Here is a 25805-nt window from a genome sequence, read left to right on the forward strand (position 1 = left end):
CACAAATATTCATTTAGTGGTCCCTCCTGCTCAGGTAAACTAACATTCACACACATTCACATACAGTTGGCCATGCCATAGAGCAGTGATTCTCAAACTTTTTTCAATAATGTACCCCCTTTGAAAAAAAAATTCAGCCAAGTACCCCCTGATCAGCACAAAAACAATTAGTTAGGGAAGAAATGCCTACATAAAGAGGTACAGTACGGCGCTGCACCATCGGTGTCTGATTTATTAAACAACAACCTTGTAACTGAGAAACACTTAAATGCTACATTTCAAATGTTTACAATCCATCACTAAATTCATGGCAAACCAATTTTAACATCATGCAATAACACTAAGACGACATTACAGTAGTTGCATTGAACTGATCTTTTTAATAAGTTGTACTTACAATGTAGTGACAAACATGGGCTTGTGCTTCACTCAGGATCTTTGTTATGCTCAGTGACAGGAAGGCCACTGCAGTTATTACACTTCGCGTTTTGAAATATGTGTAACTCTGTTCATATAAAACCCACACTGCTCAATTAATTTGTTTTCATTAACATACAAATAAATCTCACGTACCCCCTGCAGTACTCCAACGTACCGCTAGGGGTCCGCGTACCCCCATTTGAGAACCACTGCCATAGAGAGTCATTTGGGATTAACACATCTTGCCAAAGGACACATCAACATTTTGACTGCAGGGGGTGAGGATCAAACCACCAACCGGTCAATTAGAGGAAGAGCAGCCAACCAATATTGTGATATTTCATTTCCTCAATATCGCCCTGTCTTGTTTTACAGTTTAGTTTGTATTCCCATAATAGTGCTTATTTCAGTTTGTGTATCCATTGTGTCCTAATCCTCGTCCGTGCTTGCTATGCACCAGAGAGAGGTGCATTTAAAGTGTGGAAGCGATTACAAGCCCCCGCTCAATATTCCAGGTAAGAAGAGTGTAATCAAATATACATGTGTTTATGTCTCCTGTGAGAGCTCCACTTACATCCAAATACAGCGTTGGTAATCAGCAGTCGCACTGTTGAAATTCAGGAATGAGGATGTGGCAAGGGAGACATCCACGGACCCTCGGAGATAACACCATCCAGACTCCAATGTCTCATCTGTCACACGTAGATTGCTATTAAAGCTGTCTGAGAGCATTGCCATCATCTAATTAGAAAAGCGATCTCTCTCCCTGTCTGTCTTGTTGGTTAAATCTCTCTGCCACCTCTCCCTCTCTTTGTTTCCTCTCTGTTTACCTCTCTGTCTCTCTCTCGCTCCTGCTTACTTCATCGGTCATGCCAATTGATTTCTTTGAGAAAAGCCTCTCATGGTTTTCGCCTTGATGTGTCTTGTGTAATTAAAGGCCAAATTGTTTTGATGCCAGTGTAATCACATTAGTGTGTTATTGCGGGAGAGTAAAGATGGGAAGAGAGAAGGGTGAAATTGGACTTTTTTTGCTTCACATCCACAACCTGCCACCACAGTGTAAATGTGTGTGTTGTGTGTGTTTGGGTTTGTTATTATGAGCATGGAGCTGCCATTGGTGCTCAAAATCCGGGCCCTTATGGTGTTCCATTAGCCTTTCTGTCAAATGGTGAAGGAGGGCAGTGCTGATAGACACAGCTAGTCAGAGAGAGGAATCTGTGGCAGTGAGAAGATTTGATTTGTTAGTGCTTAATATAGACATGTATGTCAATATGAGGGAATACGATTTCATTTGGACTGTTCTGAAGTTCTGAATATTAAAATGAGGATAAAGGAGATGGTGGTGGTGGTGGTGGTGATTGTCAAGGACTAGGGTGGCAAACAATTTGAGTAGGTAAAGGTTGAGGAAAAAAATAACCTTATATACCCCAAATATATTGTTTTAGGATTGGCAATAAAGTCAATAAAGATGAAAAAAATGTGTTAATATATATAATATAAACAGAAAGCCTAATTATAACTTAATTAACAAATAACTTCAAAAAACAGGTTGAGGGATCCATTGACAAGGAGACAAATGCCTTCCTTTCCACACTGCAGGCATTTATAACCACCAGCTAGTCCATGGTTAAATGCAGGGGAGCAAAGACATTGCTCTGAACAAGGGGCAGCATGGCTGAAGAAGACGGGACATTTACTAAAGCTGCTTTGATTCGGCCGCTACTCCCTTCTCCAAGTGGAGAGTGAGCTGCATGACACTTTTACAAATAACGATTACTTCATTTAATATTTAATAATACTACATTACATTTATATAGCGCTTTTCCTGGTGCTCAAAGTGCTTTCCAAGCAAGTAAACAAAAGTAAAAAGTGCTAAGCTAGGTGGAATAAGGGTGAGGGGTTAGTGGATTAGGAGTTGAAGGCAAGAGGGAAAAGGTGAGTTTTGGGGGATTGTTTGAATGATGTTGGTGATCATGAGGTTGGTGATGGTGGTAGTGGTTATAATGTCAATGATGATAGTAGAGGTGGTGGTGATGATGATGGTGGTTAAGATAGTGGTGGTGTGATGATGATGATGATGATGATGATGATGATGATGGTGATGGTGATGGTGATGATGATGATGATATTAGAATATTTAATGACCACACAGCCAGGCTGGTGGAATGCGTGTTCAGTGCAGAGTATTACAGCTTGTTCCATACAGTTCAACATACAATACACAGACAATACAAAGTACAACACACAGCACAGGGCAAAGACATATCATAACATAAAGTTCAAGGTGTGGTGGATTGTTATTGTTCATTGGGGTTATTTAGAGTCCATTTAGTGTCCGTATTGCAAAGGGGAAGAAGCTGTTTTTGAAGCGAGCGGTTTTGGCGGACAGCGACCTGTAGCGCCTCCCTGAGGGCAGAAGTTGGAAGACATGGTGAGCTGGGTGGGAGGGGTCAGAAATGATTTCCTTTGCCCTTGTGACAGTTCGTTGGTGGTGAAGTGATTCGAGTGATGGAAGGGGACTGCCGGTGATTTGTGATGCTTTATTGATGATACGTTGAAGTTTATTCCGGGAGAGGTTGTCTGAACTGCTGTACCACACGGTGATGGATGATGTGAGGATGCTTTGGAGGATGGCTGTGTAGAACTGGATTAGGAGATGTTTCCTCACTCTGTATTTCTTGAGCTGCCGCAGAAAGAATAGCCTTTGGTTGGCTTTTTTGTAGATGTGGTCTGTGTTGGTCTTCCATTTGAGGTTATTGCTTATGTGAGTGCCAAGACATTTGAGTGATTCTGTAGTGGAAATGAGTGTGCCGGAGATAGATAGAGGTGATCTGGGCTGTGGCTTTCGCCTGAAGTCGATGATTATTTCTTGGGTTTTTGCTGTGTTAAGTAGGAGGTTGTTTTCGGAGCACCAGGTGACTGCTTGATGGATCTGAGTGAGGAATTGTGTTTCATTCTTATTTGAGATGAGTCCTGTTATTGTTGTGTCATCTGCGTATTTATCTATGTTGACTGTGGGGTGCTGGGATGTGAGTTGGTTTGTGTAGAGTGAGAATAACCAGGGGGATAGGACACAGCCTTGTGGAGCTCCTACACTGAGGTGCAGAGGGAGAGATGCGGAGTTATTTATTTTGACCCGTTGTTGTCTGTTCCAGAGGAAGCTGTGGATCCAGTGACAGATGCAGGGGTCAGTGTTCATGTCCATTAGTTTATTGAAGAGTTTTTCCCGGTTGATGGTGTTGAACGCGGAGCTGAAGTCCAGGAACAAGATGCGGGCGTAGGTGTTGGGGGATTCCAGGTGTTGTAGAGTGTGATGGATTGCCAGGTTGACAGCGTCATCAACGGATCTGTTGGTTCTATAAGCAAATTGATATGGATCCATGAGGGGGGAGGTGCTGGTTTTTTAGGTGCCTGAGAATGATGCGCTCAAATGATTTCATCGCCACAGATGTGAGGGCTATGGGCCTGTAGTCATTGAGGCAGCATATTGTATTAGACTTGGGTACAGGGATGATAGTGGATTCCTTAAAGCAGTGAGGAACTGAACACTGGCAGAGGGAGGAGTTGAAGATGTTGGTGAAAACAGGGGCCAGTTCTGCAGCACAGTGATGGAGTGCCGCAGGGCTGATGTTGTCTGGGCCTGTCGCCTTGTTTCTCTTCAGTCTCCTGAACGTGCATCTCACCTCTGCCTCTTTGATGAGGAATGGTGGGGGAGGGGGGGAGATGGGCGTGATCGTGGAGAAACTGGAGAAGGATCAAACCTGCTGTAGAAGGCGTTCAGTTTGTCCGGAAGCTGATGGTCATTTTCAGGTGTGGGGGGAGGCTTTGTTTTGTAGTTGGTGAGGACCTGAAGTTTTTTCCAAACTGTCCTAGTGTTATTGTTTGAAATGTCCTGTTCTATTTTTGAAGCATAATTGAATTTGGCTTTTCTTATTCCAGATCTAAGTTTGTATTTTGCAGCCATATAGTCCTCTTTATTTCCGGATTTGTATGCATAGTTTATGTCCTTTCTTAATTGTTGAATTTCTTTGGTGAACCAGGGCTTATTGTTCTTGTGTTGTTTTACTGTTTTCGTCGGGATGCACAGCTGCTCACAAAATTGGACATATGACGTCACTGTGTCGGTGTAGGCATGGAGGTCCCCAGCTGCGTTGAAAACTTCCCAATCAGTGCATGCGAAGCATCCACGCAACTTTTCGATGGCTTCTGTGGACCAGGACTTGGAGGATTTATGATGATGATGACCATTTCAATGGTGTTGGTGGGGGTGATGATGGTGGTGGTTATATTGGTTGTGGTGGTGATGGTTATGATGATGGTGGTGTGGGAGGAACGAATGGTTGAACTGAGGGATGAAGGGTGGAATGGATGGTGTGTAAGGAGGGAGGAATGAAATGAAGGAGGGATGTGGGTAAAGATGAGGTTGGCAGGGGAATCGTGGTCGGATGTGTTGACCCGGTATAAGCAGGTGTTAGGATGTGGTTGAGGCGTGATTTTGTCCCCGAACCGAGGTAGACTAATACACTTAATGTACTGGGCTGACACGCTTTCTCATGTTGACAATAATGAATGAAGACAAGTCATCAGTTTCATTAAGTGTTCTGTTGCCTTCACTGCTTGGCATTTTCTGTCTTCTCTTTATTCTCTGCAACCGTATTTGATTCTCGTGCTGAAGTTTATCTTTGAACATGTCCTCAATATTTACTTATCTGGAACATGTTAACACTGATTCAATCGTGCAGATAGGTCCTGACATATATTCTAAACCCAATCTGTTGACAGCAGTAGGAGCGGCAAGAGTTTACCTTGAGTTCCTTCCATTACTTCCGACGTTCAGCAGACATTGACTCTGGTAAATCCCTTCAGTGCTTCGGTCCTTTCTAACTGAGTCTGAGTTACTCCATCAGAAAAGGCTTTTTCCTGTCCTCCTCCTCCTGCTCCTCGTTCACCTTGTGTGTTTCTCTCGTTTGCCATCGGTCTGCTAAACGTATTTCACTCTGCTCATTACAATGTAGTGAGATGGCTTGCTGCTTCAATCGATCCCCCTGTCCACTCTCATTTACTTTACACCGCATCCTGCTCCCAAAGAGCTTAACTGACTTGTTCCTGCCGGCCCCTCCTCTCTCATGTTTCTTGTTTTTGATTAGCATGATGTGTAAAATAAGGCCACACGCTCCCATTGGTAAATGCCAGTCTGTTTATTGACGCATTTGGTCATTTCTCCCATAAATCATCCCAAGGCGACGACAGACTCTTGGGTTGTGTTTCTGAATGTTTTGCATGTGCACTCCTTACACATTTACTATCTTGAAGCTGTATTGTTTATATAACTATATCATATATTTATATACCATTATATTAGGTTTTTATTACAAATGTTGGTAGATCTTGGAGAATCAGTCTTTGTTTTGGGTTCATGGAGGAAAGGATATAAAACAATGCATTGAAGCTGGACTTTTTATGGAAAATACAATGCCTCTAGATAGTTTTGACATGTTTGACACATGTTCCACCATCCTGCTGGTATACCCTTCATGTCTGGGGGTAGTGGGAGACATAGTTTGGTGCCTTATGCTTATGAGGAAACTCGTGACGTTTGTTAGGTCGGATTTGGTCTTGCGAAAATGAATATAAGGCTTTGGAGTTATGATGGAGGAGTGGGGGCACAACAGAAAGCAAACACGACTGTAGAGGTGGCGAGAGAGGCTCAGAATGCACTTCAGATTAACATAATCAGTCCTAATGATGTTACCGCACCCCGCTGTGCACACCCTTCTCCAACCAGCATTCAAGTAACACACACACACACACACACACACACACACACACACACACACACACACACACACACACACACACACACTTATTATTCACACAAGAGAAAGTCAACACGACAAACACATTACACATCACACAAACCTAGTATTTTGATTTTAAATCATGTGATTTCTTAATTGATATCACAACATATTATTTTTTAACTCTGCTAATTCATGCTATTTGTATGGCTTGTTTTTATAAAACATTGTACTAAAAAATATTAGTACAGTATGTTCTGTTTTATGCCTGTTCTTTTTTTAATAATTTAAGTCTCATTTGTTTATCTTTTTAATTTCTAAACTTCATACTACATGTAATGTTGTGTTTGCCCATCATAACTTGATTCTATAGAAAAACCTGTTCCTACTCTGTTTTGAATCATGCTTGTGGATGTAAGCAGATTTCAGGCTTTGATTTGTTGAATAAGTGTGCACGTGGACACACACGCACACACACACACACACACACACACACACACACACACACACACACACACACACACACACACACAGCTCCCATGGGCTTTTCCATTGATGGAGTGTATAAATTGGATGCCATTTGTGACAATGCTGTCATAGTGTGTGTCTGTATGTAAATTACTTCTCACACTCGGGACTAAATTGAACGTGGGTGCAGAAAAATGGAACCGTGAAAAAAAGAGACAGAAAATAAAGGAGCATAAAGCAGGAGCACCCTAATGGAGAGAAACAAACAAATGTGCATCCAGTGTTTCTCATCAACTTTGAGTGACTGCATTTTCTCATTTGTCTCCGGTTTTTATTAGCCGTACAGTCGGCAGTAACAGAATATTTACTAAGCCACAGTCAGGAACAGCAGCTGTTGTATCCATGCTTACATATTGGACTCTCTGTGGGCTTCGGTCTTTTTCTTTCAGAAGAGAAATGCATGTGATATTTGTGTACTTCTCTTTTTTATTGCCAGACAAATCAATACGCCCAGACATTGTTAATACATTTATAATATCTTGCTTCCTGCTGCTGTGGATGCAGTGTTTTATTTGGCAGCTGGATGGAGTTAAAAGAAGGAAACCAAACCATGGCTGATAACACACATGCTACGTCTGAAAAACATTTAAGTAAGGGATATGTGCAGCGAGGCGGTCATTAATGAATAAGAACACTATGCAGGTGTTCTTCTTCCCAAATGACTGCCGCGCTGTACATAATCCTGCTAATTACACGGCCACATACAAAATTAACCGACGATTTTACTCCCATTAATAATTGAAAATTATTTGATTGACTTAAAGTATAAAAATAGTCCATAGTGCACCAACGGCTCGAACTGTGGCAACAATAACGTAAGTTAAAGTGTTTTCCACTAACACGTCCTTAAACAATGCCACAGCAGCCCACACTGTTTATCCGTTAGTGTTTACTTCCTGTCTTCCTTCTTCTGGGGATTCTCTGACGTCCAACACTCTGTCTTTTAACTTATTTCCTCCCTTGATCCTTCTTAGCAACGGTCATTATTTAGCTTATCAGCGGTGTGTTATCGAGTATTAACAACCTCTGAAATGACCAAATGTACTAATCAGAATCTTGTATCCAACTAAGCCTTGTAATAAACAGTTATTTACTGTCTCAAACGCCTGTTTGAAACTCCTCAGTGCACACAAACACATAACTTGGAGAAATAAATAAATACGGAAATGTTATTGATCACCCCTCGATGATGTTCTCCTGTTAAGAAATGTAATCTCATACATGATGCGGTAAACAGAAGGACAGGATTACTTTAAACTGACGCCGTTTTGCATTTCTATAGGTTGTATAGATACGAGCATGGTTTTATATACTACCATGTTTAATCGTGTTTTATGCCGTTCGCCGCCTACTTGATAAGTCGCTCGTAAAACACAGGAGGTATGGAAACTAAGAACACCATATGTGGTCAATTGTACAGCTAATATAACACAACACATTAGTTGTATTTCATTTAACTGGTGGATTATGGATATATAGTTTCTGATCGACAGCTGGGACAAAAACCACCAAGTACAAACAAATAATTCAGATCCAGTCGTCATGACTCCACTCCGGAGGGATTCCCCGATCATTTCTTACAGTCTCTCATCAAGGGGGGTCTCCTGTCCCCGGCACAAACACACTGCCTGAGGAAGGCTATGTGTATTGTTTTTGTCATAAACCTTTTTTGGACCACTTATTTATTTATTTTGGTGACGATCCGACCTCCATGCTGCTACTCTGGTTCAAACTGCATCCACCAAACAATGTGATTTATCTCCACCTCCCCAAAATAACCAAAATCTGACACGGTGTGAGACGTCTTTTTTAGCTGTTCTGTCGTCATTTCCTGCGATCTTCTAGGGTTAGGGTTAGCGTCAGAATGAATGAATGGGCGTTTCTTTGACTATTTATAGGCAAATATGGGCGTTACGTGAAGCCCGCAAAAGCTGCGCCGCATTTCGAGTTGATACTAGGCTTGTTTGAGACGAGCGACACCGACGCAGACCTGCGCAATTATGATCGCCGTCTTGCTAGTGCGTTGCATGATGGTTTGATAATTGAATGTTTCTCATAATTCTGTCATGATGCTGCTCCCAAATCCGTGTCTCAGTGCTGTACGATACCAGTCACCTCTGTGGACACATTGGTATAACTGCCTTCTTTCATTTATATTTGAGTGTCTTGTAATAATGGACCAAGAGTCTCTTTAAATAAAGATGATGATGATGATGATGATGATGATGATGATGATGATGATGATGATGGTGGTGATGATGATGATGATGATGATGATGATGATGATGATGATGATGATGATGATGATGATGATGATGGTTAGTCATTTTGTCTGACTTGCTCTGGAGGCTCACCTACATGAGACGTTGAAATCTCGCGGGACAAAGACGGCCGCAGCCTTGAGAGCGAGGCGCGGCGAGGCGCGGCGAGGCGGCGCAGTTCCTCTCCACGGGCTGCGGAAGCGAAATGCTTGATGGGAAACGACTCGCTGGTATCTCGAGCTGAGCGCTCATTGGTGGTTTTTACCACGTGCTGCTGATGAAACTCTCTAATTGGCTCGGCAAAAGTTTGTTGTTGTTTTGTGTCAGTTTTACGTCGAAATCAAGTCGTCACAATATGACTCAATGGTTACAGAGTTCACTGGGGACCATGCTTCAAATCTGCAAGTCCTCCGTATTAAACAACAATACAACTGTTTTAGGTCTGGGGTAGAATACGGTTTGGGTTAAGAGGTAGGGGCATCATTTATCATCATGATTACAACAACCTCCCTAACAATGAAGGTCAGAGAAAAAACACGTAACATGGACTGTTTCTAGTACAATTCTGACAATGTGTTGGTCAATCTATCCACCAGGCCTCCTCTGTCTTAAACCGTAGCTGCTTAGCAAAATGACCATCAACTTGGTACAATAACCATCTCAGAATCCGATACATTTTTCATGCATTATGTACATACTGTATATTACAGTGAACGACTGCCGCTTTATGTCTCTCAGATCTCTGCTACACTTGCGCTGGTATTTTCTCCTTCTCCATCACATCAGCCCTATCGCTCACGATGCCACCCATCCTGTATGTTGGCTGCCGGGCTCTTTGACAAGTTGCCCCTGACAGCTGGTTTGTTGGCTGTCAGCGGTGGCTAGGGTACCTCTAAGTAGGAGCGGAGAAGGGGAAGGCACGGAGGGGGAGGTGGCAGGAAATAAAGAGATTAGATATCTTTATTTTGCTTTTAGGTTTCCTTCAGGCTTTTCTAATCGTCCACCAGAACAAGTGAGAACTAATGCTACCTGACGTCCACCTGAGTGGTGTTGCCTTACACCTGATCAAAGTAACTGAAGTATCCATTGTTCCTTTAGATGGTTTGTCTCTACAAAGTCTATTCTTTCTTCTCGTCTTCAATTCATGTATGCAGTGGGGTTATTAGAGCTGTATCTAGCTGCAGCAGATGTGCATGTTCCTGTGACTGCTACAACAGAGGCACTAGAGGGTGACTGAATAGAGGAATGGAAGATTGGGAGGATGGACATTTCCCCCCAACATTCTCAGTGTAAACAGTGCTACTCCCAGATGCACATTCCCAGTCTCTCCAAAGCGAAGTGAAACATCTTCAAACTGTTCATTTGTGCATTTAAGTGAAAATGGGGCATGAACTCGGAAACATTGTTCTTCGGGGGCATGTTATGTTTTTGAAAGGATAAGTCAGTTTCAGTTTGTTATTATAAATTGACTGTATATATATTGGTAACCCAAAAAAAGTTATTTTGTGTCAGGTAACTCTCTAAAGACAACATGAAGTGCAATAAAGGAGAAATACAAACATACAATTTCAAGAAATACATGTTGTGGGTTTGCTCTGTGTTCAACTATCAATATGTCTGATATGTATTTCCTTTGAATCTCAAATACCCCTGTGTAGCTAATGCTGGTAATCACTATATGACCTTGTATTACTGACCTTCCCTTTTACTTGGTTTGTCAGAGTGTTGATTTGCCATCAGTTCAAGCTTAGACTGTTTAGCTTCTCTACTTAAATAAAGCTTACATGTAGTGATGATTTATTTTTGTAGCCAAGAAAGGGAATAAGCATTTCAAGGGAAACCTTTCAAAAGGAATGCGATGTTCCCATTGGATTTCAGAATGTCAGGTTTTTTGCAAACAGACGTTTATGATACCCGTTGGTGTCGCCAACGATAAGTACATGGCTGACTTTAGCCACTTGTTAGCAACTGCTGTTTTTAACACGCATCGAGGCTTCAGACATTCCCCAGTGGGTATTTACTGAAGTATTTTAGGTCGTAGAACAATACGGGAAAATCTCTTTAACTTGTTTTAACCACAGATCTTATTTTAGGCATCTAACCAAAAACTAATTTATTAAACAAAGGTGACTAAAATCAGGGAACTAGAAGCGACAAAACTCATGTCCAGGTTGTAGGACTCATTCCTACACCACTCTATATACCAAACTAAGAACTTCAATGGTCTCTATAGCTGTTTTGTTCTGTTTTTTGTTCAATTTAAACTAAAGTATTGTAGTCCCATTGTGAGATGTCTATCATTTTGATCGCCACAGAGCTTTTGTTGCACCAAAGCTTAGTGAGCCTGAGGCAGCAGAGGAAGCTCTGTGTGAGGTACAAGGCTCCATGTCCACCTCTTAATCAATAGAGATGAGTGCTGATAGCTGTAGCGGATCATGCTTTTGTGGAATTATGACCAAGTGTGCCCTCCTCCCCTTCCCCTTTTCTATTTCTTGCCTCCTCTTTCTCTACTCTTGCCATTATTCTCTCTACCCATCTGTCTCCTCTGCAGGTTTTGGCTTTGTTACATTTGAAATTGAGGATGTGGTGGAGAAAGTCTGCGAGATCCATTTTCATGAAATCAATAATAAAATGGTGAGTGGCTCCCATTGCATTTCAGAATGTCTGACACAGATCTGGATTCATGTTTGATTTTATGAAGTGTAGCAGTGAAAGAGATTGTGTAAACTGACACTAGACCAAAGGAAACTGGTCACACACACACACGCACGCACGCACGCACGCACGCACACACACACACACACACACACACACACACACACACACACACACACACAGAGTGAGATACTGAGGGATGAGGGAAGTGGGAAGTGGAGGTCAGCTGTCTGTTCCTTGCAACTGATCACTAACCATGACATTGTGTGTATGATACCGAAGCACGCAAAAGGGCAGAACAACCTGCCCTACCTCTGCCCCCACGGCCAATTTCCACAGCATGATGCTCTGCAAATTAGACTAGAATGGCTAGCTATGACTGAAGGTATTTCATTGTAACAGATAAAAAAAAAAATACGAATACAGACTAAAGCCCCAGGCCTCCTGTTAAAGGTGGGGTAGGTAAGTTTCAGAAACCGGCTCGAGATACACTTTTTGTTATATTCCATGGAATGCTCTTAACATCCCGATAGCAATGAATATCTGAAGTGCTTTAACAAAAAATCCATTTAAATGTCATCTGTAGAAGCCGTAATACTGTAAAAAGTACAACCAATCGATTGGATGGCCTACCTGCCTGTCAGCCTTCCATCGGGGCACACATTTATCTCGTGCCCTCATTGGTCATGTGCGCGTTTGTGTGTGTTGGAGGAGGGGCTCTGTGAGGAAGTGGCAGATTTTCTCCGGTTGTGTATTTTCAAATTCTAGCGATCTCGAGCCGGTTTCTCAAACTTACCTACCCCACCTTTAGGTAAGGAGCAACATGAGAGATGAGCTTAGATTTCTTCCAAAAAAATACACATTGTAACATATTTGCACAAATGCCATGCCATAATCAATTACGTACAGATTCTCGGGGATGGAGGCCGGTATAAAGTCAGTGTACAACAACTGATTCTATGTTCCTGACACAACTGGAAAAAAAGGTTATTTGTTATTGTGTTATATAACAACATGGTATGGCTCTGTTAGGTAATACAGTGCACAGCGCACCTTCGGATCGATGTGCTCTTCCTTTAGGTAACTTAGTTCATGTTGAGGCTGACATGAGAATAAAGAAGTACAGAATACAAATACAAAAATGTTTTTGCCGGAGTTCCAGCGTTTAATTCTATAGACAATTTTGAACTTATGTTAAAATAATATGATTCCTTTACAAACCATCTTCTCAGCAACACACATTACTTTCTTACATCGTCTTACCTCTCTTCATTTTAACATGACCCGATGCCGCTGCCAGAGTGAGCTCTTTTCCCCGGTCTTATTTCTGTCACTGAGTCAGTATGAAGAAGGTGAAATCAAACTAAGAAAAATAAGCCCTGCACTTGCTAACTATTGATTTACACATGATAGGACATCACTTGCTTTTATTGTTCCGGGATCCCAGCAGTGCTGACCATGATTTCTTTATTTTAGTCGATATCCCCCCATGGACTGTCAGCCCCCTTCCTCTTTTCACACCACTCATCGACAGTCTGTTTTAAATTGGGCTACAGGGGGATTGCGTGCATTGTTTACACCAGCAGAGGAGGGCAGGAGAGTATGAACAAGAAGAAGTAGAACACTAATACAGCTTTAAGTCCCAGCCCTCGCAGACATTAATACCAACTTCCAACAGAAGTAGCAATGTTTAATTTGCCTTTGTATTCAGTGTGGACTAATATAGGCAAGGCAAGGCAAGTTTGTTTATATAGCACTTTTCAACACAAGGCAATTCAAAGTGCTTTACAAAAAATGAAAGACATTAAGAAAATGGCATTTAAAATCAGTCATTAAAAAGAAAAGCTAATAAAATAAACATTAAAAGAAAAAATACATGGATAAAAGTTACAGTGCAGTCTAAGATATGAATAGTTCAATTAAAAGCAGCGGCAAAAAGAAAAGTCTTCAGCCTGGATTTAAAAGTAGTAAGAGTTGAGATATTTGGAGCATAATAACTGAACGCTGCTTCTCCATGTTTAGTTCTGACTCTGGGGACAGAAAGCTGACCAGTCCCTGAAGACCTGAGAGATCTGGATGGGTCATCATTTAGCAGGAGGTCGGAAATGTATTTTGGGCCTAAACCATTCAGTGCTTTATAAACCAGCAGCAGTATTTTGAAATCTATTCTTTGACACACAGGAAGCCAGTGTAAAGACTTCAGAACTGGAGTGATCCACTTTCTTAGTGTTAGTGAGGACTCGAGCAGCGGCGTTCTGAATCAGCTGCAGCTTTCTCATAGATGTTTTAGTGAGACCTGTGAAGACACCATTGCAGTAGTCGAGTCTACTGAAGATAAAAGCATGGACACGTTTTTCCAAATCCTGCTGTGACATTAGTCTTTTAATCCTAGATATGTTCTTTAGGTGATAGTAGGCTGATTTAGTAACTGTTTTAATGTGACTGTTGAAACTCATAGGCTATATAGGCTAAATATAGACTAGTGTACGCCCCTATTTCCCAAATGCTTTGTGAACATTTAAGTATACTGGTCTACAGCAGTAAAAAACTGCAAACCGAGCCAAATTGGAACCCGTTGTCTTGCATTTACAGATCATGTATTTGATCAGAAGGGTACCAAGACAACACTGTGTATCTTTTTGACAGCGATGGACACTAAACATGTATTGGATACTTCATACATGAGGTTATTCACTCATGCATTTAAGTTGGCAATAAACATTCATGGAAAATTGAGACCGAGAGAATCAGGGATGAAAGACGAGTTCTGAAAGAGAGAAGGCGTATTGACTTCCACTCTGTTGAGTCTCTCTTCATCATTATGACAGGGCCTCAATCTCAGGTACAATGGAGAGAAGAGTGGCAGCGACAGAAGCACAGATGTAATCTAGTGGAACACAACTCATTACAGTTGGAGAATCTCTTTCTTTTGACCTTAAAAGTGTCGATTAGTCTGTCCATAAACCTTGCAAACTTGCAGTCCGATTGACAGAAGTTAGCTGTGGATTTAATAGAAGATGATTGGCAAAGATAATAGATTACCTGTCATCAAGGAACGCCATTTATTCAACAGGTCACAACAACTGACACTGATGGCTATGACAGACATTTGGGAATGAAGTTTTCACATTTGTGACAATAGGACATTACTAATATGGGACGATGGTGTGGGAGGTGTCACTGCTTGGTCCCTTTTCTGGGGTGTTTGCTTGCTATCGGCTTGGGAACAGTTAGCTGTCCATTACCCTAAAGGATAAGTGGTGAGAGATGATGGATGGTTAGCTGGGTGGAAGGAAGGATGGTAAATAAGAAGTGTACCATTTACAATTTTATTCTATTCTTTTTTTAAAAACCTTTTTTCCTGGGATATTCAATGTCCGATTCAGGTCAAATCTGAAATTGTTTCTAAACACAGCCTTAGGTTTCCCGCTTAATTGCCAGTTACCACACTTGCTTACTACTGGCCATCCGACATACTGGGGGAAATACAGTTTGCCACCGAATTGTTGAATTTTTACCAGCTGTCTATCAGTTCGATATTTTTTAATCATTCAGATTAAGCTTGCTGGTTATTTAGACGTATTGTTATGGTTTGACAAACTCTGAAAATTAGTTTTTGCTTACTAAATTAACTACATTTCTGTACAATCACTGTTCTGCGCTTCTCTTGAACCTGGACTAATTATAATGGGGTAGCATTCAAAATAAAATAGATATTATTAAACTTAATAATAAAAGCTTTTTCTAAATGTTTTATCGTAAGATACAGTTTTACATAAAAATATGACACTTTTTAGATTAGTGAAGCAATCTGTACTTAAGCTGTGTGTAGGTAAAGCCATGACTGGAATCTGTAAGAATATACCTCCTTTTGCGGTTATCATATAAGGATAGGTAATATAAAATAACACTTTTTTTCAATTTTTTATTTAGGGTAAAATGACATATTTCATATTTAATGAAGCATGTATCATGTATGTTGTTTTGTTATTATAACTGTTTGAATTGGCTGGATAATGGGACTAATTTATATTGCTATACCTTCTTTTTAAATTGTTTTTTAATGATCTAATATTGTTTTTATTGTCTTTATTGATGGCATAAGAAAGTGTGACCAGCGGTCACAATTACCCCTCACTAACTCTTGACTGACAGCCCTATATGCAGCCTTTAAAAGCTCTGATTTACATAAAACCTCACATGAAGATAATCAATCAATTTGCTGCCACTGTTCTGGTTTAAGGTCACAGCTGGAGCAAGAAATCCCAGAGGTCCTTCTCCACAGTCACATCTTAGTCGAAGGGTGTTTCGGTGACTCGATTGGACATACAGCTTTATCCCTCCATGTGGGTGGGTTCTGCCCCAGGGAGGTGTCCAATAATAACCCTGATCAAATGCCCAAACACCCCAACTGACTCCTTTTAATACAAAGCAACATGGTTTTTCCTCGATTGAAGGACGAGTGTTTTTCTTCCATTTGGAGCGTTATCAAAGCCACCCATCAAAAACAAGACAGACGGAACTATGAGGGGAGAGATTGAGAGAATAGTTTCCTGCACGTAATTGTGTAAGTCAAATGGCATCAACAGCATTGGGTGGCTGGTGTAGTAAAGCTAACTGGGCTTTATGGCTTCATAACTGGACGTAATGACACAGATAAATAAAGGAAGCCAGCACTCTGCTTTACCCCACGCTCTATAGCAAAGACACCTATATTATAAAGAGCTGCACAACATCTTTTCTGCCCACCCCCTCTGAGAGTAGGAACATATTATTATTATTATTTGATACTGCTCCGTTGATATTAACTTACTAAAGTCATGGTTGGTTTATGGTAAATACAGTCACATCATTCGAAACTTTCCCAATGTGTCATGGTGTGATTGAAATGTGTAACTGCCTAGCTGTGTGCCTGCTGTTCCCCTTTGCTTTCGTCACCTGGAGGGTTACTAATTGCACCCTGCCAAGTGGCACAGACCCATGCTGCACTCTCCATCTCCCCTCAGGGCCAGGAGTGGGTGGCCCTGCCAATCTCAAGCCCACAACGGGAGACATTAACTGTTGGCTGGCAGAGCATTTCTCTATCTGCAGACTTTTGTACTGCAAGATCACAACATAAATCCCACCTCAGCTCCAATGACCTCTTTGAGCCATTTCAATCCGGTTTCCGATCAAAACACAGCACAGAAACAGCTCTTCTGAAAATCACAAGCGACCTCCTCCTCTCCTCTGACTCCGGCAACCTGAACATCCTCATCCTCCTCGACCTCACCGCAGCATTCGACACCATCAACCACGCCATCCTGCTGTCCCTCCTCGAATCATCACTCAACATCACCGACACTGCACTCTCCTGGCTGAAATCCTACCTCACCGACAGACATCAGTTTATCAACATCAACAACTGCACCTCCTCCACTGCTCCTCTGTCCCAAGGTGTCCCCCAGGGTTCGGTGCTTGGCCCCCTCCTCTTCATCCTCTACATGCTCCCCCTTGGCAAAATAATTAGTCGCCACAGCCTTCAATTTCACTGCTACGCCGATGACATCCAACTTTATATCTCAACAAAAACCATCACCCCCACAACACACTCTCTCAGAAATAAAAGCATTGATGCAAAAGCCAAAGCCATCCAGAATTTCAACTTCACCATTGACAGCCACACTCTATCTCCCCCCCTCACATTCACAACCTCGGAGTCATCTTCGACAGTCAGCTCAAATTCAACCACCACATCAATCACATCACCAGGACCGCCTTTTTCCACCTCAAAAACATTGCCCGTCTCCGCCCATCACTCTCCTCCTCTGCTGCTGAAACCCTGATTCATGCATTCATCACATCACGACTCGACTACTGCAATAGCATCCTCTACGGCATGCCATCCAACCTCCTCAATAAACTCCAACATATCCAGAACTCTGCTGCCCGCCTCCTCCCCCACAACCGCTCCCGAGACCACATCACTCCCATCCTCCAGAACCTCCACTGGCTCCCCGTCCGTCAAAGAATCAACTTCGAAGTCCTCCTGATTACTCACAAAGCCCTCAACAATCAGCCCCCCCCCTACCTCACAGACTTGCTGCACCACCACACCCCTTCCCGCTGCCTCCGCTATCAGAAGCCAACCTCCTATCCATCCCCACCCGCACCAATCACCGGACCTGGGGGGACAGAGCCTTCTCCGTCGCTGCCCCCTCCCTCTGGAACTCACTCCCCCAACCCATCAGAGACTGCACTGACCTCACCACCTTCAAACAACTCACAAAAACTCACCTCTTCAATCTGGCTTTTAATGTGTGATCGTTTTTGTATTATTTACTTTAACTTTAACTATATATATTTATTTGTTGTTCCTTTCTTTTCTTTTCACTATATCTGTAAAGCGTATTTGAGCACCTGTAAAAGCGCTAACAAAATACATCTATTATTATTATAAGATCTAAACAGCTTCTCATAGCAATGACTCATTAAATCAAGGCACACACTGCTCCATTCACTCAAGTGTCAACACTGGATCTCACAAATATAAGGTCACATATACAGATGGAAAAAGAATAAGACAATGACAAAATACCAAAGCGGACCAAACCAAACAGAATAATAAATATGGGTTTGTGTAGTATGGTGTGGGTGTGCTCGGTGTTTTTGTCTTATGGGAGTAGTGGGTGTGTGAGACTGAAGCATTGACAGGGGCTATCTGGTATTGCAAGTAACCTGGACATTTTAGCATGTACAAAACTGACTAGAGAACAGAAACACTGACTAGAGAACAGAAACACTGACACTGACTAGAGAACAGAAACACTGACTAGAGAACAGAAACACTGACTAGAGAACAGAAACACTGACACTGACTAGAGAACAGAAACACTGACTAGAGAACAGAAACACTGACTAAAGAACAGAAACACTGACTAGAGAACAGAAACACTGACACTGACTAGAGAACAGAAACACTGACTAGAGAACAGAAACACTGACACTGACTAGAGAACAGAAGCACTGACTAGAGAACAGAAGCACTGACTAACGAACAGAAACACTGACTAGAGAACAGAAGCACTGACTAGAGAACAGAAGCACTGACTAACGAACAGAAACACTGACTAGAGAACAGAAACACTGACTAGAAAACAGAAACACTGACTAGAGAACAGAAACATTGACTAGAGAACAGAAACACTGACTAACGAACAGAAACACTGACTAGAGAACAGAAACACTGACTAGATAACAGAAACACTGACTAGAGAACAGAAACACTGACTAGATAACAGAAACACTGACTAACGAACAGAAACACTGACTAGAGAACAGATACACTGACACTGACTAGAGAACAGAAACACTGACTAGAGAACAGAAACACTGACTAGAGAACAGAAACACTGACACTGACTAGAGAACAGAAACACTGACTAGAGAACAGAAACACTGACACTGACTAGAGAACAGAAACACTGACTAGAGAACAGAAACACTGACTAGAGAACAGAAGCACTGACTAGAGAACAGAAACACTGACTAAAGAACAGAAACACTGACTAGAGAACAGAAACACTTACTAGAGAACAGAAACACTGACACTGACTAGAGAACAGAAACACTGACTAGAGAACAGAAACACTGACTAAAGAACAGAAACACTGACTAGAGAACAGAAACACTGACTAGAGAACAGAAACACTGACACTGACTAGAGAACAGAAACACTGACTAGAGAACAGAAACACTGACTAACGACCAAAAACACTGACTAGAGAACAGAAACACTGACTAGAGAACAGAAACACTGACTAACGAACAGAAACATTGACTAGAGAACAGAAACACTGACTAGAAACAGAAACACTGACTAACGAACAGAAACATTGACTAGAGAACAGAAGCACTGACTAGAGAACAGAAGCACTGACTAACGAACAGAAACACTGACTAGAGAACAGAAACACTGACTAGAAAACAGAAACACTGACTAGAGAACAGAAACATTGACTAGAGAACAGAAACATTGACTAGAGAACAGAAACACTGACTAACGAACAGAAACACTGACTAGATAACAGAAACACTGACTAGAGAACAGAAACACTGACTAGAGAACAGAAACACTGACTAACGAACAGAAACACTGACTAGATAACAGAAACACTGACTAGAGAACAGAAACACTGACTAGAGAACAGAAACACTGACTAACGAACAGAAACACTGACTAGAGAACAGAAACACTGACTAAAGAACAGAAACACTGACTAACGAACAGAAACACTGACTAGAGAACAGAAACACTGACACTGACTAGAGAACAGAAACACTGACTAGAGAACAGAAACACTGACACTGACTAGAGAACAGAAACACTGACTAGAGAACAGAAACACTGACACTGACTAGAGAACAGAAACACTGACTACAGAAACACTGACTAGAGAACAGAAACACTGACTAAAGAACAGAAACACTGACTAGAGAACAGAAACACTGACTAACGAACAGAAACACTGACTAGAGAACAGACACACTGACTAACGAACAGAAACACTGACTAGAGAACAGAAGCACTGACTAGAGAACAGAAGCACTGACTAACGAACAGAAACACTGACTAGAGAACATAAACACTGACTAGAAAACAGAAACACTGACTAGAGAACAGAAACATTGACTAGAGAACAGAAACACTGACTAACGAACAGAAACACTGACTAGAGAACAGAAACACTGACTAGAGAACAGAAACACTGACTAGAGAACAGAAACACTGACTAGAGAACAGAAACACTGACTAACGAACAGAAACACTGACTAGAGAACAGAAACACTGACTAAAGAACAGAAACACTGACTAGAGAACAGAAACACTGACACTGACTAGAGAACAGAAACACTGACTAGAAAACATAAACACTGACACTGACTAGAGAACAGAAACACTGACTAGAGAACAGAAACACTGACACTGACTAGAGAACAGAAACACTGACTAGAGAACAGAAACACTGACTAGAGAACAGAAACACTGACTAAAGAACAGAAACACTGACTAGAGAACAGAAACACTGACTAGAGAACAGAAACACTGACACTGACTAGAGAACAGAAACACTGACTAACGACCAGAAACACTGACTAGAGAACAGAAACACTGACTAGAGAACAGAAACACTGACTAACGAACAGAAACATTGACTAGAGAACAGAAACACTGACTAACGAACAGAAACATTTACTAGAGAACTGAAGCACTGACTAGAGAACAGAAGCACTGACTAACGAACAGAAACACTGACTAGAGAACAGAAACACTGACTAGAAAACAGAAACACTGACTAGAGAACAGAAACATTGACTAGAGAACAGAAACACTGACTAACGAACAGAAACACTGACTAGAGAACAGAAACACTGACTAGATAACAGAAACACTGACTAGAGAACAGAAACACTGACTAGAGAACAGAAACACTGACTAACGAACAGAAACACTGACTAGAGAACAGAAACACTGACTAAAGAACAGAAACACTGACTAACGAACAGAAACACTGACTAGAGAACAGAAACACTGACACTGACTAGAGAACAGAAACACTGACTAGAGAACAGAAGCACTGACTGGAGAACAGAAACACTGACTAGAGAACAGAAACACTGACTAGAGAACAGAAACACTGACTAAAGAACAGAAACACTGACTAGAGAACAGAAACACTGACTAACGAACAGAAACACTGACTAGAGAACAGACACACTGACTAACGAACAGAAGCACTGACTAGAGAACAGAAACACTGACTAGAAAACAGAAACACTGACTAGAGAACAGAAACACTGACTAACGAACAGAAACACTGACTAGAGAACAGACACACTGACTAACGAACAGAAGCACTGACTAGAGAACAGAAACACTGACTAGAAAACAGAAACACTGACTAGAGAACAGAAACACTGACTAGAGAACAGAAACACTGACTAACGAACAGAAACACTGACTAGAGAACAGAAACACTGACTAACGAACAGAAACACTGACTAGAGAACAGAAGCACTGACTAGAGAACAGAAACACTGACTAGAGAACAGACACACTGACTAACGAACAGAAACACTGACTAGAGAACAGAAGCACTGACTAGAGAACAGCAACACTGACTAGAGAACAGAAGCACTGACTAGAGACAGAAACACTGACTAGAGAACAGAAACACTGACTAGAGAACAGAAATACTGACTAGAGAACAGAAACACTGACTAGAGAAACAGAAATACTGACTAACGAACAGAAACACTGACTAGAGAACAGAAACACTGACTAACGAACAGAAACACTGACTAGAGAACAGAAACACTGACTAGAGAACAGAAATACTGACTAACGAACAGAAACACTGACTAGAGAACAGAAACACTGACTAACGAACAGAAACACTGACTAGAGAACAGAAACACTGACTAGAGAACAGAAACAACAGAAACACTGACTAAAGAACAGAAACAACAGAAACACTGACTAGAGAACAGAAACACTGACTAACGAACAGAAACACTGACTAGAGAACAGAAACACTGACTATAGAACAGAAACAACAGAAACACTGACTAGAGAACAGAAACACTGACTAGAGAACAGAAACACTGACTATAGAACAGAAACAACAGAAACACTGACTAGAGAACAGAAACACTGACTAGAGAACAGAAACACTGACTAGAGAACAGAAACAACAGAAACACTGACTAGAGAACAGAAACACAGCCTAGAGAACAGAAACAACAGAAACACTGACTAGAGAACAGAAACACTGACTAGAGAACAGAAACAACAGAAACACTGACTAACGAACAGAAACACTGACTAGAGAACAGAAACACTGACTAGAGAACAGAAACAACAGAAACACTCACTAGAGAACAGAAACACTGACACTGATTAGAGAACAGAAACACTGACTAGAGAACAGAAACACTGACTATAGAACAGAAACACTGACTAGAGAACAGAAACAACAGAAACACTGACTAGAGAACAGAAACACTGACACTGATTAGAGAACAGAAACACTGACTAAAGAACAGAAACACTGACTAGAGAACAGAAACACTGACTAGAGAACAGAAACACTGACTAGAGAACAGAAACAACAGAAACACTGACTAGAGAACAGAAACACAGACTAGAGAACAGAAACAACAGAAACACTGACTAGAGAACAGAAACACTGACTAGAGAACAGAAACACTGACTAACGAACAGAAACACTGACTAGAGAACAGAAACACTGACTAGAGAACAGAAACACTGACTAGAGAACAGAAACAACAGAAACACTGACTAGAGAACAGAAACACTGACACTGATTAGAGAACAGAAACACTGACTAAAGAACAGAAACACTGACTAGAGAACAGAAACACTGACTAGAGAACAGAAACAACAGAAACACTGACTAGAGAACAGAAACACTGACACTGACTAGAGAACAGAAACACTGACTAGAGAACGGAAACAACAGAAACACTGACTAGAGAACAGAAACACTGACTAACGAACAGAAACACTGACTAGAGAACAGAAACACTGACTAGAGAACAGAAACACTGACTAGAGAACAGAAACAACAGAAACACTGACTAGAGAACAGAAACACTGACACTGACTAGAGAACAGAAACACTTACTAGAGAACAGAAACACTGACACTGACTAGAGAACAGAAACACTGACTAGAGAACAGAAACACTGACTAAATAACAGAAACAATGACTAAAGAACAGAAACACTGACTAGAGAACAGAAACACTGACTAGAGAACAGAAACACTGACTAGAAAACAGAAACACTGACTAGAGAACAGAAACACTGACTAGAGAACAGAAACACTGACTAACGAACAGAAACACTGACTAGAGAACAGAAACACTGACTAGAGAACAGAAACAACAGAAACACTGACTAGAGAACAGAAACACTGATGAGAGAACAGAAACACTGACTAACGAACAGAAACACTGACTAGAGAACAGAAACACTGACTAGAGAACAGAAACACTGACTAGAGAACAGAAACAACAGAAACACTGACTAGAGAACAGAAACACTGACACTGACTAGAGAACAGAAACACTGACTAAAGAACAGAAACACTAACTAGAGAACAGAAACACTGACTAGAGAACAGAAACACTGACTAGAGAACAGACACACTGACTAGAGAACAGAAACACTGACTAGAGAACAGAAACACTGACTAAAGAACAGAAACACTGACTAGAGAACAGAAACACTGACTAGAGAACAGAAACACTGACTAGAGAACAGAAACAACAGAAACACTGACTAGAGAACAGAAACACTGACACTGACTAGAGAACAGAAACACTGACTAGAGAACAGAAACAACAGAAACACTGACTAGAGAACAGAAACACTGACTAAACGAACAGAAACACTGACTAGAGAACAGAAACACTGACACTGACTAGAGAACAGAAACACTGACTAGAGAACAGAAACACTGACTAAAGAACAGAAACACTGACTAACGAACAGAAACACTGACTAAAGAACATAAACACTGACTAGAGAACAGAAACACTGACTAAAGAACAGAAACACTGACTAACGAACAGAAACACTGACTAGAGAACAGAAACACTGACTAGAGAACAGAAACACTGACTAACGAACAGAAACACTGACTAGAGAACAGAAACACTGACTAGAGAACAGAAACACTGACTAACGAACAGAAACACTGACTAGAGAACAGAAACACTGACTAGAGAACAGAAACACTGACACTGACTAAAGAACAGAAACACTGACTAGAGAACAGACACACTGACTGGAGAACAGAAACACTGACTAGAGAACAGAAACACTGACTAGAGAACAGAAACACTGACTAGAGAACAGAAACAACAGAAACACTGACTAGAGAACAGAAACAACAGAAACACTGACACTGACTAGAGAACAGAAACACTGACTAACGAACAGAAACACTGACTAGAGAACAGAAACACTGACTAGAGAACAGAAACACTGACACTGACTAGAGAACAGAAACACTGACTAGAGAACAGAAACACTGACTAAAGAACAGAAACACTGACTAGAGAACAGAAACACTGACTAACGAACAGAAACACTGACTAAAGAACATAAACACTGACTAGAGAACAGAAACACTGACTAGAGAACAGCAACACTGACTAGAGAACAGAAACACTGACACTGACTAAAGAACAGACACACTGACTGGAGAACAGAAACACTGACTAGAGAACAGAAACACTGACTAGAGAACAGACACACTGACTGGAGAACAGAAACACTGACTAGAGAACAGAAACACTGACTAGAGAACAGACACACTGACTGGAGAACAGACACACTGACTAGAGAACAGACACACTGACTGGAGAACAGAAACACTGACTAGAGAACAGAAACACTGACTAGAGAACAGAAACACTGACTAACGAACAGAAACACTGACTACAGAACAGAAACACTGACTAGAGAACAGAAACACTGACTACGAACAGAAACACTGACTAGAGAACAGACACACTGACTAACGAACAGAAGCACTGACTAGAGAACAGAAACACTGACTAGAGAACAGAAACACTGACTAGAGAACAGAAACACTGACTAGAAAACAGAAACACTGACTAGAGAACAGAAACACTGACTAGAGAACAGAAACAAACAGAAACACTGACTAGAGAACAGAAACAACAGAAACACTAACACTGACTAGAGAACAGAAACACTGACTAACGAACAGAAACACTGACTAGAGAACAGAAACACTGACTAGAGAACAGAAACACTGACACTGACTAAGAAACAGAAACACTGACTAGAGAACAGAAACACTGACTAAAGAACAGAAACACTGACTAGAGAACAGAAACCCTGACTAACGAACAGAAACACTGACTAAAGAACATAAACACTGACTAGAGAAAGAAACACTGACTAAAGAACAGAAACACTGACTAACGAACAGAAACACTGACTAGAGAACAGAAACACTGACTAGAGAACAGAAACACTGACTAACGAACAGAAACACTGACTAGAGAACATACACACTGACTAGAGAACGAAACACTGACTAGAG

At 41.3% G+C, this 25805-nt stretch overlaps 1 protein-coding gene across 4 annotated transcripts in view; it reads left to right on the top strand.

Moving 5' to 3' along the window:
• Positions 1-25805, top strand: part of LOC117457617 (RNA-binding protein Musashi homolog 2-like) — a 245990-nt gene that overhangs the window by 180213 nt on the left and 39972 nt on the right. For all 4 annotated transcript variants that reach the window (XM_034097776.2, XM_034097777.2, XM_034097778.2 and 1 more), the window contains exon 8: positions 11559-11641. In XM_034097776.2, coding sequence (XP_033953667.1) covers positions 11559-11641 — 83 coding nt within the window. The remainder of the gene's footprint in view (positions 1-11558; positions 11642-25805) is intronic.

The sequence above is a fragment of the Pseudochaenichthys georgianus genome, chromosome 13 (genome assembly GCF_902827115.2).
Source record: "Pseudochaenichthys georgianus chromosome 13, fPseGeo1.2, whole genome shotgun sequence".
Taxonomy (NCBI): domain Eukaryota; kingdom Metazoa; phylum Chordata; class Actinopteri; order Perciformes; family Channichthyidae; genus Pseudochaenichthys; species Pseudochaenichthys georgianus.